We start from the raw sequence: 16,196 nt of genomic DNA, 5'->3' as shown, positions 1-16,196 counted from the left end.
TATTTTTTAACATAATTCCCACTGATGATCCATGAGGTATTGTTATCACCATTTCGCAGATACAGAAACCAAAGTTGAGAGGGTTTGAATACTGTGCCCAGGATCACACAGCTACTAAGTAGCAGAAAGCAGATGGGGACCCAAAGGTGTCAGCCCTACAGCCTGTGCTTTAGTACAGGACACCAAAGGGTTAAATCTTGAACAGGTTAGAAAATACAGTAAAAAATCCCTACCCAACCCAAAGATTTGTCTACAGATGGCAATGAAACACTGGCAAGACTCACTGATAATTTACACATCAAAACCAACAACAAACCCTCTAGTTTACTTAAGTATAAGAAAAAAGAGAAAACTTACGAGAAAAGGACTAATTGGTTTGAATACACAAAATACAAAATTTCTATGAGCCTCTTCTCCCTTCCTAAAATAAAAGAGTCATAAAATGAATCAAAAGGCAAATGACTACCTGGGAGGAAATATTTATAGCGTAACAAAGTGTTAAGTTTAGCTTAACGCTGCCTTCTTACATATTTTAAGTTTGGCAGAAAGGTTTCTCCCCGTACATGGTGAGCGGTAACCTAACTGGAGGTGGAAACAGAATGTAACCTACTCTCTTGCACCAATCACAGTTTTAGCCAATCACAGGCAGCCAACTGTTCAAACAGTGTTCAAATAAGGCAAACATGGAGCTGTATGTAACCAATCCAGCTGTTGCAATACATCACTTCCATTTTCTTTCCTTTTTCTGTCCATAAATATTATCCAACTATGTGGCAGCCCATGGTTGCTGTAAAGCTATTCTGGCTTGGAGTGGGGGGGCAGGCAGGAAGGATAGATTCTTGAATTGTTCTTTGCTCAAACTCTGTTAAATTTGTCTAAAGTTTTTCCTTTAATGCTAATATCCATAACATGTAAAAAGTCGGTACAAACCAAGAAGACAAACAGGAGAAAAATGGCAGAAAACTATTAATAATAGTTCATAAAAGAAACAAATTTTTAATCAAGTACACAAATTATGATTAGCCCCACCAATTCTCAAAATGCACAGTTTAAAGGTCACTTTCAAATACAGTTGTGCCATTTGGCATAATCTTTCTGTGCAATTTGGCAATATGTCAAAAGCCTTCTGAGTGTTTATCTTAAGGGATGACGCAGAGATGTACATACAAGGTTAGTAACAGCAGTATCACTTTATGTAGGGAAAATTTGGAAACAATCTCAGTGTTCAACAATTGGGAACTGGCTGTAAAAATTACAGCAACTCCCAATAATGGCATGCTACATACATAACCAAATATCAAATTTTAAAAAGTTATTTTGGCTGGGCGCGGTGGCTCATGCCTGTAATCCTAGCACTCTGGGAGGCCGAGGCGGGTGGATCGCTCGTGCTCAGGAGTTCGAGACCAGCCTGAGCAAGAGTGAGACCCCGTCTCTACTAAAAAAAATAGAAAGAAATGATCTGGCCAACTAAAAATATATATAGAAAAAAAAATTAGCCGGGCATGGTGGCACATGCCTGTAGTCCCAGCTACTTGGGAGGCTGAGGCAGTAGGATCGCTTAAGCCCAGGAGTTTGAGGTTGCTGTGAGCTAGGCTGACGCCATGGCACTCACTCCAAACTGGGCAACAGAGCGAGACTCTGTCTCAAAAAAAAAAAAAAATATATATATATATATATATATATATGTACATATATATATATATAATAATAATAAGTTATTTAACAACATGAGAAAATATTCTCTGTATTTCAGGTGAAAAAAGAAAGATTATAACACAATATGAATACTCTAATCCCAGTTTTGTAACATATCAATTCAAAGGAGAAGAAACAAAAATCAACAATGTATACATTTGTATCACATGTAACTCACCCACCTAAATGTTCACAATGATTATCACCCAGTTGTGTGATTATAGATGATTTCTATTCTTTGTGTTTCTGTTTATTTTCCACATGGAACCAGGAGGAATTATCATGTTTAATTTACCTTTAAAAACAAAAATTAATGTTTGAAGGTATCTAAAACAGAAGGGGAGCAGATAACGGAATGTGATTAGTATAGTAGCAAGTGACAATGTTAACAATGAAAAGAGTATGTGTAAGTGGCCGTGTAAAAAAAAAAACAGATGGCAACTATCAAATATTAGCCCAGGATTTATCTTGCTATGTTAAAAAGCTCAAGTATTCTAGAATGTACCTGTGATGGAACTGATTTAAGGAATTTTAAAATCCTAAATACTTGGTCTAAAATACTTACCTGTTTATTACTGCACACATTCTCAGGTACTTTCTCAGTCGCTTTAATGGCCCTTTTTGATTTAAAAAAAAAAAAGCTCATTCTTGATCTAGGAAAAAGTATCTCATAGTAATGAATTAGGTGGGAGTACAATAGCCATATAGCACATTCTCTCCAGAGAGAAATTCAAGTTTTATTACATCAAATTGGGCTTGAAATTGCAACTACTGCTCACAAATGTTAGTTTTTAATAGAATAAAATGTCACCCTATGGGAATGACACTATACAAGAGAATTATTTTCAAAACAAGTTTTTCTTTATTAGTATTATTAAATGTAAATGTTCAACTGAGAACTGAGTCATAGACTAGTTTCTCTAATTAAATTTTTAACCTGGAATAAAGAATGCACTGAGAAAGCTAGACTGCTCCATCAGAGCAGCAGTAATTCCAACTAAAAAGCAGATTACATAAGTGATAACACTTATCTTTATCCATTTCGTTTCACTAAAGTAGGGCTCAGATAAAATGCTAAAATATCCTGATCCCAGACTCTACAGCCAACTTTCCCCAAAGCCTTTATTTTCACCCCGGGCACTTCCTCATTCCACTGCCTCTTAAGTCCCTTCTCAGCCCAAATGAGGGCCAAGCAGATGCTTGGGAAAGCTGGTCTAGCTCCAGACAGCCTGCATAATAAGCCAGGCAAAAGCACTGGGTATTCTGTTTTGTTTTTAATAAATCATCTATGCTCATTCTTGTGGGAGGATGGTTTAACAAGGAGACTTGAAGGGACTGTTCACTGTGCTACATAAGACATGCACTTCCAGCTTCAAGATCTGATTCAAAAATCTGTCTCCCCTCACACAGACTTTTCAGTACTTTTTCAGTGCAAAAGTACTGAAATTAGACTGAATGCTAACCAGAGCTACCCAACGTAATTCCTATTCCCCACTGCTTTCTTCATTAAGGAAGTCTACCACCCAAAAGCTTTATGTGTGTCATATTTATACTTAACATAGTATTATATACTTTATATTTAATAATATATATATACACACATACACAGATACATTTGGGCCGATGCATATACACACACACATTAGCCAGAGCTCTCCATCTCATAATGAACTCATAAAAGATGGTAGGCAAATACCGCAGACCAGACGTGAGAAAGGCATTCATGCTCCTTGGGACCACACATGGAGGTCATTACCCACAAAGCATCCCAGTTATGCCTAGGGCTTTGGGCTTTACTTCATCACTGATTCATGACCTGATTAGCTGCTTATTAATATTTTTATCTGGAAACTCCTGAGTTTGGAACCCAAACATTCTGATGAAGTGTTTTCTTGGGTGAACATTGTTCTGCCATGATCTGAGGGGCGTCCCAAAATGTGGGACTTTCCATGCTAAACTCAAGAGGGTCCTGGGCAAACCAAGACATTGGTCACCCTAATCTGCAAAATCAGGACAATAGTGCCTACCACAAAAGGCTGTTGTGAGGAATGAACTGTCTTCTGCAGCAAAGCATCTAGAACATGGTCCAGGAGACGGTATGAGATCCATAGGTGTTAATCATTATTATATTATCAGTATTTCCTTCTCATAGATAAAGCAAACAGCAAACACTCATTTCTTTCCTGTAGCTTTTTGTTGATTTGGGAGGTCACACAATCCCTGTTCTCCTCCAGGTCTACAAAGGAATCACTAGAAATCCAAACGTCACTCTATCATCCCTACACAGAGATAGCAAGACCCTTTGGCAGCAGTTACTACATCTTCTGCCTCGTCTGTCTCTCAGCACCACGCCCTGTCCACTCTCAAGGTGCTGGACACAGAGCTCTGGCAAGGAGTAGGCAGTGACAAAGACAGTGGCTTCATGGAACAAGAGTGTCTGAAGAGAGGCAGAAAGACAGCCTGACAACTTACCAAAAAGCCACAGTGTGGGATTTAAGACAAGAGCTCAAGTAGGGGATTAAAATCACAAAGGTGACACAGGGAGGAAGATCAGAATGAATCCAATGGCTCAGAAAATGGGCAAGAGAAGCAAGCAGGACTGCAACATGTTTTGGCAGGAATTTGGCTTAGGAGGCTAATAAACTCATAAAAAAAAAAATTACAGTCAAAAAGACAGACTCTAAACCTACATATATCTCCATGGGAAACATCCAAAAAAATGTATGTTTGCAAATAGCAACTTCTCCCATCTGTTGCAGTGTTGGTACATTTTCTCAGGAAAGAGCTGAGGGTCCATTAACAGTCCCATGACACTGCAAAATATTTGTCTTTTTCTGGTTGGTCACCTGTCACTCTGACACCTAGGTGCCTACCTTGGCAAATTCCTGCAGAAGGCACAGCTGTTCCGGGGCCAGGATTTTCCTGTAGAGTGCCAACCAGACAACTCGTTCAACCCAGTCGTCACTCAGACGGGCAACCCCAGAGCAGCAAGGAGTGAGAGAAACAGAAAGAGCTTGCAGAACCACAGCCTTCTGACTTGGATGTCACCCAGAAGGCTGTGCTCATGCCCTGAGAAGATCAAACCGTTCTTTGATCCATTCGAAAAATATTTAGTGAGCACCTTCTCTATACTAGGAACTATTCTAGTGAGCACCTTCTCTGTACTAGGAACTATTCTATGCATCAGGGATCGAGCCATGGTCCCTTCCTCACAGGGCTTACAGTCTAGTGGGGAGACAAACAACAAACATGTAAATCTAACATACACCATGGGATCAGGTGACTCTAAGAGTTGAATTATGTCCCCTCTAAATTCATATGTTGGAGTACCAAGCTCCACCACCTCAGTACCTTACTTGGGTATGGGGACTTTAGGGAAGTAATTTAAAGTTAAAGTGAGGTCATTAGGGTGGATCCTGGTCCAATACGACTGGTGTCCTCATCAAAAGGGGAAATTTGGACACAGAGACAGACACACATAGAGGGAGGACGATGCGGAGAGATGCAGGGAGAAGACAGCCATACACAAGCCAAGGAGCGAGGCTTGGAACAGGCCCTTCCCTCAGAGCCCTCGGGAGGACAGCCCCTGCCAGCACCTTGATCTTGCACTTCCAGCCTCCAGGACTGTGAGAGAGGAAGTCTCCGCTGTTTAAGCAGCCCCGCTGGTGGCACTCTGTAACAGCAACCCCAGCAAACCAGTGGGGTGGCCAGACACACTTTGAGGAAAGACAAAGCAGGGTGATGGGGCAGAGAGTGACAGGGGACAGGGCATTGCTGACACGCATTCCAGCAGCAGGGCCCGCCTGCCAGCCCCCCAGCGCTGCTCCCCAGAGGGCTTCTCAGGTAGATCCAACAGCTCAAAGAGTCCCAAGGCATTTTCACACATGTGCATACATGCGACATAGTGCTTTTTATGTCCAAGTTACATGGTAGCTCTTGCTCTCAAAAGGTTTTCATTTCCCTCAATATTCCCCCTTTTTCTTTCTTCTCCACCACTGCCTTGGTCCATTTGGGCTGCTATAACAAAATACCATACACTGGGTGGCTTATAAACAACAGAAATTTATTTCTCACAAGTCTAGAGGCTGGGAAGACTAAGGCTCCAGCTGATGTGGTGTCTGGTGACAGCCCGTGTCCTGGGTCATAGCAATGGTGCCTTCTTGCTGAGTCCTCACGTGGTAAAAAGGCAAATGATCTCCCTCGAGCCCCTTTTATAAGGGCACTAATCCCATTCATGAGGGCAGATCTCATTACCTCCCAAAGGCCCCATCTCCAAATAGCATCACACTGGGGGCTAGAATTTCAGCATATGAATCTGGGGGTGGTGGGGACATAAATATTCTGACCATAGCCACCCCCCACCATAAATCATATCTCCTTTCCCATGAACAGATGATGGGACGTGGATTCAGGGTTGTCTCATCAAGGTTTTCCAAAGATCTGTCTACATTCTGTCACGCTGCTCCCCTGTGACTTAGGCATGGCGGGGGCCAGAAATCAGGCATGCTTAGTCACGCCAGGGTCATGGTTGGAGAGCCATCCTGCCTAATCTTGAGTATGTATAATCCGCAACTTAAGCCCAATTAGAAGTGGCGCTAACAGGCTAAGGTGACCCAAAACCTCCACAAGCTTCCATTCAGTCAGCAGAACTGACAAGGACAGGCAACAAAGCGGTGGCCCTTAACATTCGGGAGGTAACTCAAACTGTACAGAGCCATACATGTAACCAAAACGTTTGTACTCCTGTAATATTCTGAAATAAAATTTAAAAAAATATTTGGGAGGTAAATAATCTCTTTTAGAATTTGATGAAACCCAGGGGTCTCTCTTCATAAATATGATTACACACATACAATTCATAAGGGTTCATAAACCCCCAAAGCTCATCTATGATCCTTCTCTCGTTCATGGAATCCAAGGAAATAACCTCTGCAAATGGCAAGAATCACCAAGAAACAAGAACAAAGAACAACGGGGAGTGAGGGAAAATGGAGGACACTATAAAAATATAGCACTCGAAGATGATTAATTTACTTAATATAAAAAGCATCTATAAATCAATAAGAAAAAAACCCAAAACCCAATGAAAAAATGAGGAATGGACGTGAACAATGAACAGAAATGAAATGCAAATTGTTGAGGAGGTATCAAAATATACTCAACTCCCTTGTAAATAGAAGAAACTATAATAAAGCAAGATGACATGTTTAATATACTAGACTGGCAAAAATCAAAAAGAGTACCTTGTATTGCCAAAGATGTGGAAAAACAGACACTTCTATACCAGGCAGGTGTGATTCTAAATTGGGACAGGCTCTAAAGAAGGCAATTTGGCAATAATTATCAACAGTTAAAACAGACATACCTTTTGGCCAAAGACTGGGAATTTACCCCTCAGATACACTGGAAACATTTACAAAATGACAGATGGGCATGAGTATTTACTGCATCATGATTTGAGAATAATAAAAAAATTGTACACAACCTAACTGTCCATCAACAAGGATTGGTGAGGTCAACAAGGCAGACCCATACAATGAATACTATGTGGTAATTATAAAGAACGAGGCAATTTTGTGCCATCTATGGAGAAGGCAGTTCAAGACACATTGCTAAAGTGGAAAAAGCAAGATACTGACCAGCACGTAGGTGTAAAAATATCTCTGCCCATACCTACACATTTACAAATATGCGTGTGGGCTCATATGCATACAGGGTAACTCTGGAAAGTGGAAGCAGAGTGGCCTCTGGGGAGAGGACCAGGGAGCTGAAGAGTACAGATAAGAGGCAGCTTATCTGCAAACCCCCTAGAAACCTTTCAATTTCAGACCATGTGTCTGTATTACCTAACCCAAAACTCAGCCAAATACATCTTAAAAATACAAAAATGATTAAAAACCAAAAAGAACCCAGTAATTAGAAACTGCATAGCTAGGAGAAAGTTAGCACAATACAGGTGCTAAGAGATGGCTCTGCCCTGAGTAGTCCTGTCATCGATGGGAATGTCCCCAACTGTTACTCTAGCTGTCAAAAATCCCATTTCCCACAATTCCTTCATCAACTTTTCCCACCACTCATGAGTGATGGGGGAGGGAGGGGCATTTCCCAGGAAAGCACCTCTGTCTCTGAACTAGGCACGCCAGTGGCAAGTTAGCCAAACTCTGTTGCCACAAAGTTCTCAAGAAAAAACACACAGAGTACATAAGTGAGCCTTCAGCCCTGCAAGGACCAAGAAACACAACAGAGCCCTGAGAATTCTAACTGAAGACAAATGGGAGGCCAGAGTACTTTCCCAAATGCTAGAAGTGTGTAGCATATAGAATCTGCTCCCTCATTTCAGGGTGAGGGACCACAACTGGGTAGCAAGGTAGGGCAGGGAAGCTGTCCACTATTTATGGAACCAGCCTGGATTCAGATGAAAATCCCAGGGCTCCAGTCCTGACTCTCAGTAAGCAGTGGGTGCTGGACAGCACCCCCAATTCCCTTCGATGCTGAAGAGCTCACTCCCCCGGCTGTGGGCTCTCAGCTATGAGCCCTCCCTGGGAACTGCCTTCAGCAACCATACTGTCCAAGGCCATGCACCTGTTGCCAGGGTGGCCCCCATTCAAGGACTGGTCCATTCAGAGGTATAAAGGTCCAGTCCTCTCACCCCAACCTGGACCAGGGCCAGCTCAGCTCCAGAGCTCACCAGGCCATGGGCAGAGGCTTTGGCTGGGAGCTGCACTGGAGCCCAGCTTCTCCCTCTGCCCAAAGCTGCTTTTCCCCTTCCCCTGCAGGAGTCAGTCCTGAGCACACTCCCTGAGAGCACATTCATTTCCTTCTCAAGGTCAGCTTCCCAGGGAGTCACCTGCAACACAACACTAACCGTCTAAGAAGGTGTTGGGGGTTGAACTGTGTCCTCCCAAAAGATATCTTCAAGTCCTAACCTCTAGTACCTGTGCATGTGCTCTTATATGGAAACTGCGTCTTTGTAGATACGATCAAGTTGACTGAGGCAATGCTGGAGTAGGGTGGGCCCTGCATCCAGAGACTGGTGTCCTTATAAACAGACAAATGAGGAGATCAGGAAACAGAAGAGACACCCAGAGGAAGGAAGACCAGGTGAAGATGGAGGCAGAGTTGGAAGTGCAGCAGCTACAAGCAAGAGAGCGCCCAGGAGTGCTGGCCACCACCAGAAGCTGGAAGAAGCAAGGAAGGATTCTCCCGTAGAGCTTTCAGAGGGACCGTGGCCCTGCCAACACCTTGATTTTGGATTTCCAGCCTCTAGAACTTGAGAGAATAAATTTCTATTGTTTAAGCCACCCACTTTGTGGCCATCTGTTACAGCCATCCTAGCAAACTAACAAAGAGAGTCAGAGACAGAATCTACGCAGGGTATCCCTCTACTTAATCAATGCAGGAAGAATGCCAGCAAGTTGGTTCTTACCTGCCCAGGGTGCTACAAGCATCTAATGAGAAAATGCATGGGAAGACCCTGAAAAAACCATAAAACACTGTACCACCGAACTGGTATTTATGATAAAGGGGTGGGGATAGCGCACTCGAGCGTGTAGAGGTATCAGCCTGCTCAGGTATAATTCAGGCTATGTGTTTCTAGCTCTTGCCTGCTGGTCATCTTACCACCACCAGCACCCCCTATCAGAAAGCGTGAAATTCAATTCAGATCAGCGCTTGGACCTGGGCTGAGTGGAGGCAGAGGTTTCACCAGTCAGCCACAATAAGGCTCAGGGATTATCTATGGGTTTCAATTAGCCAAGAGAGCAGGTCTCTCAGTTACCATGAATAATCGAGAGGGTGGTATATGTCCCAAGACAAATGATACTGTGTGCCTACCCCAACTTCCCACGGAGAACACCCAGCCTGCCCATCCCTTCGGGGGGACATGGCTGCCACTCCCCATGCCTTCTGGGAGGATGACCCCAGGGATGAATGATTGGCAAGACGCCCTGGAACAGCCAGCAGCGTGCAGAAGGCTGTAATCTTGCAGACCTGAGTTGGACAGGTATGCCCGGGAAGCTATAGCTGTGATTCAACGCCTGCAGAGAAAATATAGGGGTGCACTTCTCTTCATGGGCACCGCTCTGCACTGTTATGCTGACTCAAAGCACCCTTTGAAGTCCATGGGACCTGTTATCAATGAACACCAGGAACCAAGCCCTACATGCCAATTTCCATCATGCACAACTATTTCAAAAAGACGCAGGGCAGGAAGTTCAAAAGAATGTGCCCACAACTGCAGCATGCAATCTACGAAATTAACAGGCACTGCCTTGTCGCACAGGGCACACAGAGCAGGTGCTTTGCAAATGCCTCCTTGCCAAGAAGTCCCTGCTGAGGATTAATGGGAATTTCCAGGTCTCTAAGCATTTCTTTTCCTCAGATTTCCTAAATTTCTAGCACTTTAAAAATACAGGATTTCGCACCTGCTTGTTTTCAATAATACTTGCTAAAAACAGATCTGCCAAAAGGCCACCTCTAAAATTAGTCATATTTCCTGCTCTGCACAACATAGTAAATCATATTTTTAGTAACTCCTTCACTTCAGGTATCTGGCATGGTCGTGCTCTAAGCATGATTATTGGCAACTTACTAAGCAGGCAACCCTTATATTTAGCCCAAAAATAGCTCCAATGAAAGTGATAAATAGGCTCATGTTTTTTTAACCAAAGGTTAGAACAAGATATTTAAACAGCTTAACCAACCAATTTTGTGCACCCCACTTGGTCTCTTTGAGAAACTTAATCACAAAAGAGGTAAAGGTGTCAGCGACTGTGTGCCCGTGCTCTGCGCTTGCCTGCCACCAAGCCAGCTCTACACCCATGCTTTCTCCATCAAGCTTTGCCAACCACATTTTATCAGTTTTTCAAAACATGTAATAGTAACCTTTGATGTACCAGAGACTGTGATTTCATAGATACCACAAACCAACATCAAGAGCAGAAAGCACAACTTCTCTGGGTCTTTCAAAGTCATTATTCGACACTCTTACTCAGCAACATTGCTCTTTGTCTCAAAGCCACAGAAAATGATTCTTTTCAGAATCTGACTTTGGGATCATTTTTCCTGGTCAGATCATCAACTTACCTTTAGTCAAAGACACTTGGCCCTGACGGAGAATGTGCCAGTTAGAAGTTTCACGTGATCAAGTGAACTAGTTATTTTTAAAGCCAGATTAAGAGACTGCATTCACTCATCGCTAAAGGAGAACAAAATTAGGTCTCAGCCCAAAGCCATCCTTTATTTTCAAGGAGTAAAAGGGCCATCTAGATCCAAATGACTTCCAGACAAACTACTTCAGGGGAAAAGGAGGCAAAATACTGTCCTTCAGGCAGTGGTGGCAAAAGGAGCCTCTTGATAAGACAGGGTTGAAGCCTGAAATGGAAGTCAGAAAGAAGTGGCTGCTTTTGACATCTGGACTGAGACAGTGATTCCCAGGAAACTGTGGAGGATTTCACCCAAAGGTTTTTGGAGATGTGTACTGAGTTGAAACACAACACACACAGACACAGCCCCCGTATCAAATATCTTCAACTAGCAATACTCTAGATTTTGGCGCAAATCCCCTAAAACAAGGTGCACAGTTTGAGAATGCAGCTATTAAGCTGGCCATACTTGGGGTGCCCCCTCACCTTCCCTTTCTCCATCCCCTCTTTCAGCTTTTCCGTGAACTGATTCCCCAAGACAAGCTACCCTGGATCCTCCCACTTGGGGTGGGCTGGGGAGAATACACCTATTTCTCACTACAGTGTTCATGACTTCATACCTCTCCCGATGTGGTCCATGTCCTTTAAAACAGAAAGGAAGAGAGAAAAGTGAAGTGCTTAATCCAAACAGTATGCACCCCAAGAAAGAAGGAAGTAATGAGGTCTGGGTCATTTACATCACCCACTGTGGGGGACACTGCAGGTTTGATGACCCCCTTCCTTTGGTGGTCTCCCCTGCGCTAGTCACTCAAGTAACCCTTTCCCCAGGCTGAAACCCACTTAGTAGCTCACCTTTTCAAAAGAACTTAAGGTTGCAAACAGCCTGAGGTTGGCCTTCACCTTTGCTCTGGCCTTAGTTAGGCAACACCCAAAACAGGAGCCGGGATGGGGAGTCATTAACTCAGCAATCCTTCCCAAGCAGAGTCAAGCACAAAAAACACATTTTAATCTCTACAATCTGCTAAAACCCAAATCTATTAGTTAAGCATTAAAGGTGTTGGATTTGAGAGATCAACGCTTTGAATGACACCATTGTTTCTTTAAAGCTGGCAACTGTGTGAACTAAAATCCAGATTTCTCCTGATGCCTTGGTCCCTGGGCACCGATTCTCACAGCTAGAGAAGAAAACAGCAGGTAAACTAAGTTTTTCAACATAAACCGCCCTCCCCTGTGGCACCCCCTCCTCTATCCTAAGAACCACCAACCTTAACTAGATCAAGTCAATTGGTCCAGGCAGGGAAGTAATTTTACATCCAATTAATGCCTCACCTCATTGCAAAAGAGGAAGTGAGATTCATCATTTAAGAAAGATCAAGCCGGGTGCGGTGGCTCATGCCTGTAATCCTAGCACTCTGGGAGGCTGAGGCGGGTGGATCGCTTGAGGTCAGGGGTTCAAGACCAGCCTGAGCAAGAGCGAGACCCCGTCTCCACTAAAAATAGAAAGAAATTATCTGGCCAACTAAAATATACATAGAAAAAAATTAGCCGGGCATCGTGGCACATGCCTGTAGTCCCAGCTACCCGGGAGGCTGAGGGAGAAGGATCGCTTGAGCCCAGGAGTTTGAGGTTGCTGTGAGCTAGGCTGACACCATGCCATGGCACTCACTCTAGCCTGGGCAACAAAGCGAGAATTTGTCTCAAAAAAAAAGTAAGAAAGATCAGATGGGAGGGGAAGGGGCGTAGGCACCTGAGGTGCAAAGGGGCTCCTCATTTGAGTCCCATTTGGGGAGGAACTGCCTGAATTCCAGGGTGCTCAGTGGGCCCAGCACGGAGCTCCAAATACATCCCCAGGCAGTTCAGCCAAGGCCAAGAGCTTTATGTTATGGAGCAAAAATGCACGGCAGAGGAGCCAGAGGCACAGCACAGCACCGGATAGTGGAGAGAAGCCAGGGAAGCTGTGCGGCAGGACGAGGGAGAAGAATGTAATGTTTGCAATTACGCTGTCAGCATCAGGACTCGCCTCTTTCTGCTACGTTTAGAGAGAAAATATGCATGACCAGACTGAGTCCTATACGTTGCAAATGAAAATAAACTTCTACCACCAGGGCCAAAAGGAATTTACACAGGGACAAGACAAAGTGAGCTCACTCTAATTAGCCAACTGCAGCCTCACAGCATCCTCTCGCCCTGAACCGACCGGCCTTGTGTAAGTCAGACAGCTCACCACGCGCCAGGAGCAAAGCTGCCCCGCTCCCTTTGGACTAGAATGAGATTTGGAGTTTTTTTCTTCTTCTTTGAAGAGTTACTCAATTCAGTAAGTTCATACAGAACACTCCCTGTTTGCATGGAAATCCAGGCAGGAGGTACTTTTTTGAAACTACTCACTCTAACACTACTTACCCAAAATAAAGGGTACCTCGCTTGCAATGCTGTGTACAAGGGTGATGGAGACCAGCACTCAAATGCAACGGCTCCAGGACAAAGTGGGGACACAGGAGGGAAGCTGAAGGTTGGGTGAGGCTGGGGCCTGCCAGGCAGGGCAGCTTGTCCCTGTGACCAGGTTTCACGCACAGCCCCAGGCTGGGCAGAGGGTCCTAGGTCAGAGGGCAGGAGGTGTGGATCCCTGGCTACTTGCTCGGTTAGGAAGCCAAGCTCCCCTTGTCCCTCCGTGCTGCTGACACCTCCCTGACCCATGGGCCAGGGAGGGTACTTCCCCTCCAGCACTCAGCAACCCCCAGCCTGGGGGGAGCCTTGAGCATGGGAGGACAGCAGCTTGGGACAGTCCCAGCTTGGAGTGGCTCTAAGCACCGGGCAGCTCCCAGCCTGGGGCGACCCAGCCTCAAAAGTCACCATCTCTTCGGTTTCTTCTTACAGATCTAAGTTACACCGTAGATCTACCTGCCCCTCACCTGGCAGGGCTTCACAGCTGTCTAACTTCTAACAAGGCTGGAGCGGGGCCCCTCCAGGTCTTCGGGAGGCCTCCTCTCCTTTCCCTTCTTCTAGAAGCATAGAAGGCATCTCCCAAACTCCGGGGGTGTCTGTGTAGCTCTGTACCTGCCAGAAGCTCCCACTCTGGGGCTCGGGGGATGGACAAAGGGCAGTGGGGGATGGAGGGAAGAGGACGAGAATGGTGGGGTGAGGATAGGGGTGACATGGGATGGAGAGGTGGGCGGATAGACACATGTGGGTGGGGGTGGAGGGTAATGTGTTGAAACCCTCCTCTGAGCACGAAAAATTCCCTAGCTGCCCCAGCCCACAGCTGGAGAGGAATGTCCCTAAGGACGGAGATCCGACGCTGAGCTCCCCCAAAGGCTGCCTCATCAGCTTTCCTGACACTCCACCCCCAATATAAAGGGTCCACGTCCTCTCCCCCTGGTTCCTGCCTCGCCACTGATCTGCCGCCCCTACCGGCCAGGAGAGCAGAGTCCCCCCCGCCCCGCGCTGCCGTCCGCCAGGCGGCGCCCTCGCAGGAGCAGCAAGGCTACGCGGGACGGCTTCGCGGGTAAATCAGCCGCCCCGCGGGGAAACGGAGACCCCAGATCGCCCATCGGAAAGGCCGGGTGACCCGGCCGCGGGAACCTGAGCCCGCGTTTGGCTCGACTCTTTCAGCCCGAGAGGAAAGTCAGGCGGAGGCGCCGGGCCCGGGAATACGCAGCCGGACTCCCAGTGCAGTGCTCTCGGCGGGGCCCCGGCCGCCCCTCCCGCCGCGGTCCCGCAGCCCGAGCGCGCGGGGCTCACCTTCTCCCCGGTCAGCACGTGCAGCCCCTCGCGCACCTTGGCGAAGGAGCCCTCGCCCAGCTTCCTGCTGCCGATGAGGTAGTTGCCCACGCGCTTGTGGTGCTGGAAGTCGCGGAGCCGCTCGCGGGGCACGCCGCTCACCCAGGCCGGCAGGAAACTTCCCTCGCAGGCCGCCGCCGGCCTGGCCGCGTCCTCCGCGCCGCCGCCGCCCCCGGGCGCCGCCGGCTCCCCCAGGAGCCCGTCCCCCGCCGCCGCCGGCATCGCGCTCGCCCGCGGCCCGCGCGGCTCCGGCTCGGCTCCCGCGCTCGAAGCTCTTCCTCCTCCTCCTCCTCCTCTGGCTCCCCGGCTCCTCCCGCCGCCGCCTGGAGCCGGGCCCCGCCCGGCCCAGGTCTCCGCGCCCTGCGCCCCGCGCTCACGCCCCCTGCGCCGCCGAGCACGGCGCGCAGACAATAGCGGCCGCCTGGGCGACTGGGGACCGGGGACCCCGCCCCCAAGAAGTTCTTTCTTGGAGGGTCGCCCGGGCCCCTTTCAAGACACGGGGACCCCTCTCCGGGTCCCGTCCAGGAGGCTGATGACAGTCGCCCTGCTCGGGCGCGCGGGGAGGGGCGCGGTCCGGCGCCTGAATCCCGGAGCCCCGGAGCCCCGGTGCCTGGTCCCGGAGCCGGGCGCCTCCGCAGCCTCCGCCTCGCCGCCGCCGCCGTCTGGCCCGCACGGGCTCGGGTCCGGCTCGCTCGCTCCTAGCCGTGCGCCGGGCGGCCGCTCCCGCCGGAGAGAAGCGCGCGGCGGGCTGCAGGCGCCCTCTGGAAGGCAGCAGAAGAAAGCCCCATTCAGTTTGAATTTGCAGAAATTTAATCCGGTCGCGGGCGGCGGGAACAGATGCGAGCTCCACTCCGCTGCCCGTGCACTTTCAAATCCCTCGTAGCCCCTCCTTCCCCGCGCGCAACAGCCAAACTCGACCCTCGCTGGAGAGGGGAGGGCTCGGGGAGGGGAGCAGCGGAGTGGGCGGCGGAGCCACCTGAGCGCCAGACTGGGGGACCCTGCGCGGCCTCGGAGACGCGCGCTCCCGGGCCGCCGGAGTCGGGCCACCTCCGGCTGCGCTCTCGCCCGGATTCTGGGCTTGGGTTTTCTGGACCTTTCGGCGGTGAAATTCCCCACTAGACACATCTGCTGGGGGCAGGGGAAGGGAGCGAGGCTCTCTCGAACCCCGTTGACTGTAGGTCGGGTTGGGTGCCCCAGCCCAGAGTCTGGCACACAGTAGGGCCCCCTGGACCTGGGATGGATGGATGCATAGATGGATGAGTGGCAGAAAAGATGGGGAGGTGGCAGGGCGACTGCCCGGGCTCGCGCGCAGACCGATTGCTGTGTTGGAGGAGGAGCAGCCGCAACGTAGGAAACAGGGCGTTTGCTGCCTGTCTGTAGCTTACACCTTTGCCTTCCATTGAAATGATGCCGGTGATTGCGGGAGGTGGACCAGCGCTCGCTGTTCCCCGATGCTTTGTTCTGTGAGCGCTGTGACTGTGCTCATCTCGCAAACAATTGCAGCTGCCCTGACGGCTCTGGACCGACTCCAGGATCCCAAACGTCTTCTCTAACGAAAATGAAGACTCTTGTGAGGGAGAA

At 48.0% G+C, this 16,196-nt stretch overlaps 1 protein-coding gene across 1 annotated transcript; it reads right to left on the bottom strand.

The window, feature by feature from the left end:
- Nucleotides 1-14,345: 14,345 nt before the first annotated feature.
- LOC123650898 (hormonally up-regulated neu tumor-associated kinase-like) lies at nt 14,346-14,837 on the bottom strand. Its single transcript, XM_045570176.1, has one exon. The coding sequence runs from the start codon at nt 14,835-14,837 to the stop codon at nt 14,346-14,348; it is 492 nt and encodes a 163-aa protein (XP_045426132.1).
- Between the last annotated feature and the right edge of the window lie 1,359 nt (nt 14,838-16,196).

This window comes from Lemur catta, chromosome 1, assembly GCF_020740605.2.
Source record: "Lemur catta isolate mLemCat1 chromosome 1, mLemCat1.pri, whole genome shotgun sequence".
Taxonomy (NCBI): Eukaryota; Metazoa; Chordata; class Mammalia; order Primates; family Lemuridae; genus Lemur; species Lemur catta.
This window is presented reverse-complemented; position numbering and strand designations above follow the sequence as displayed.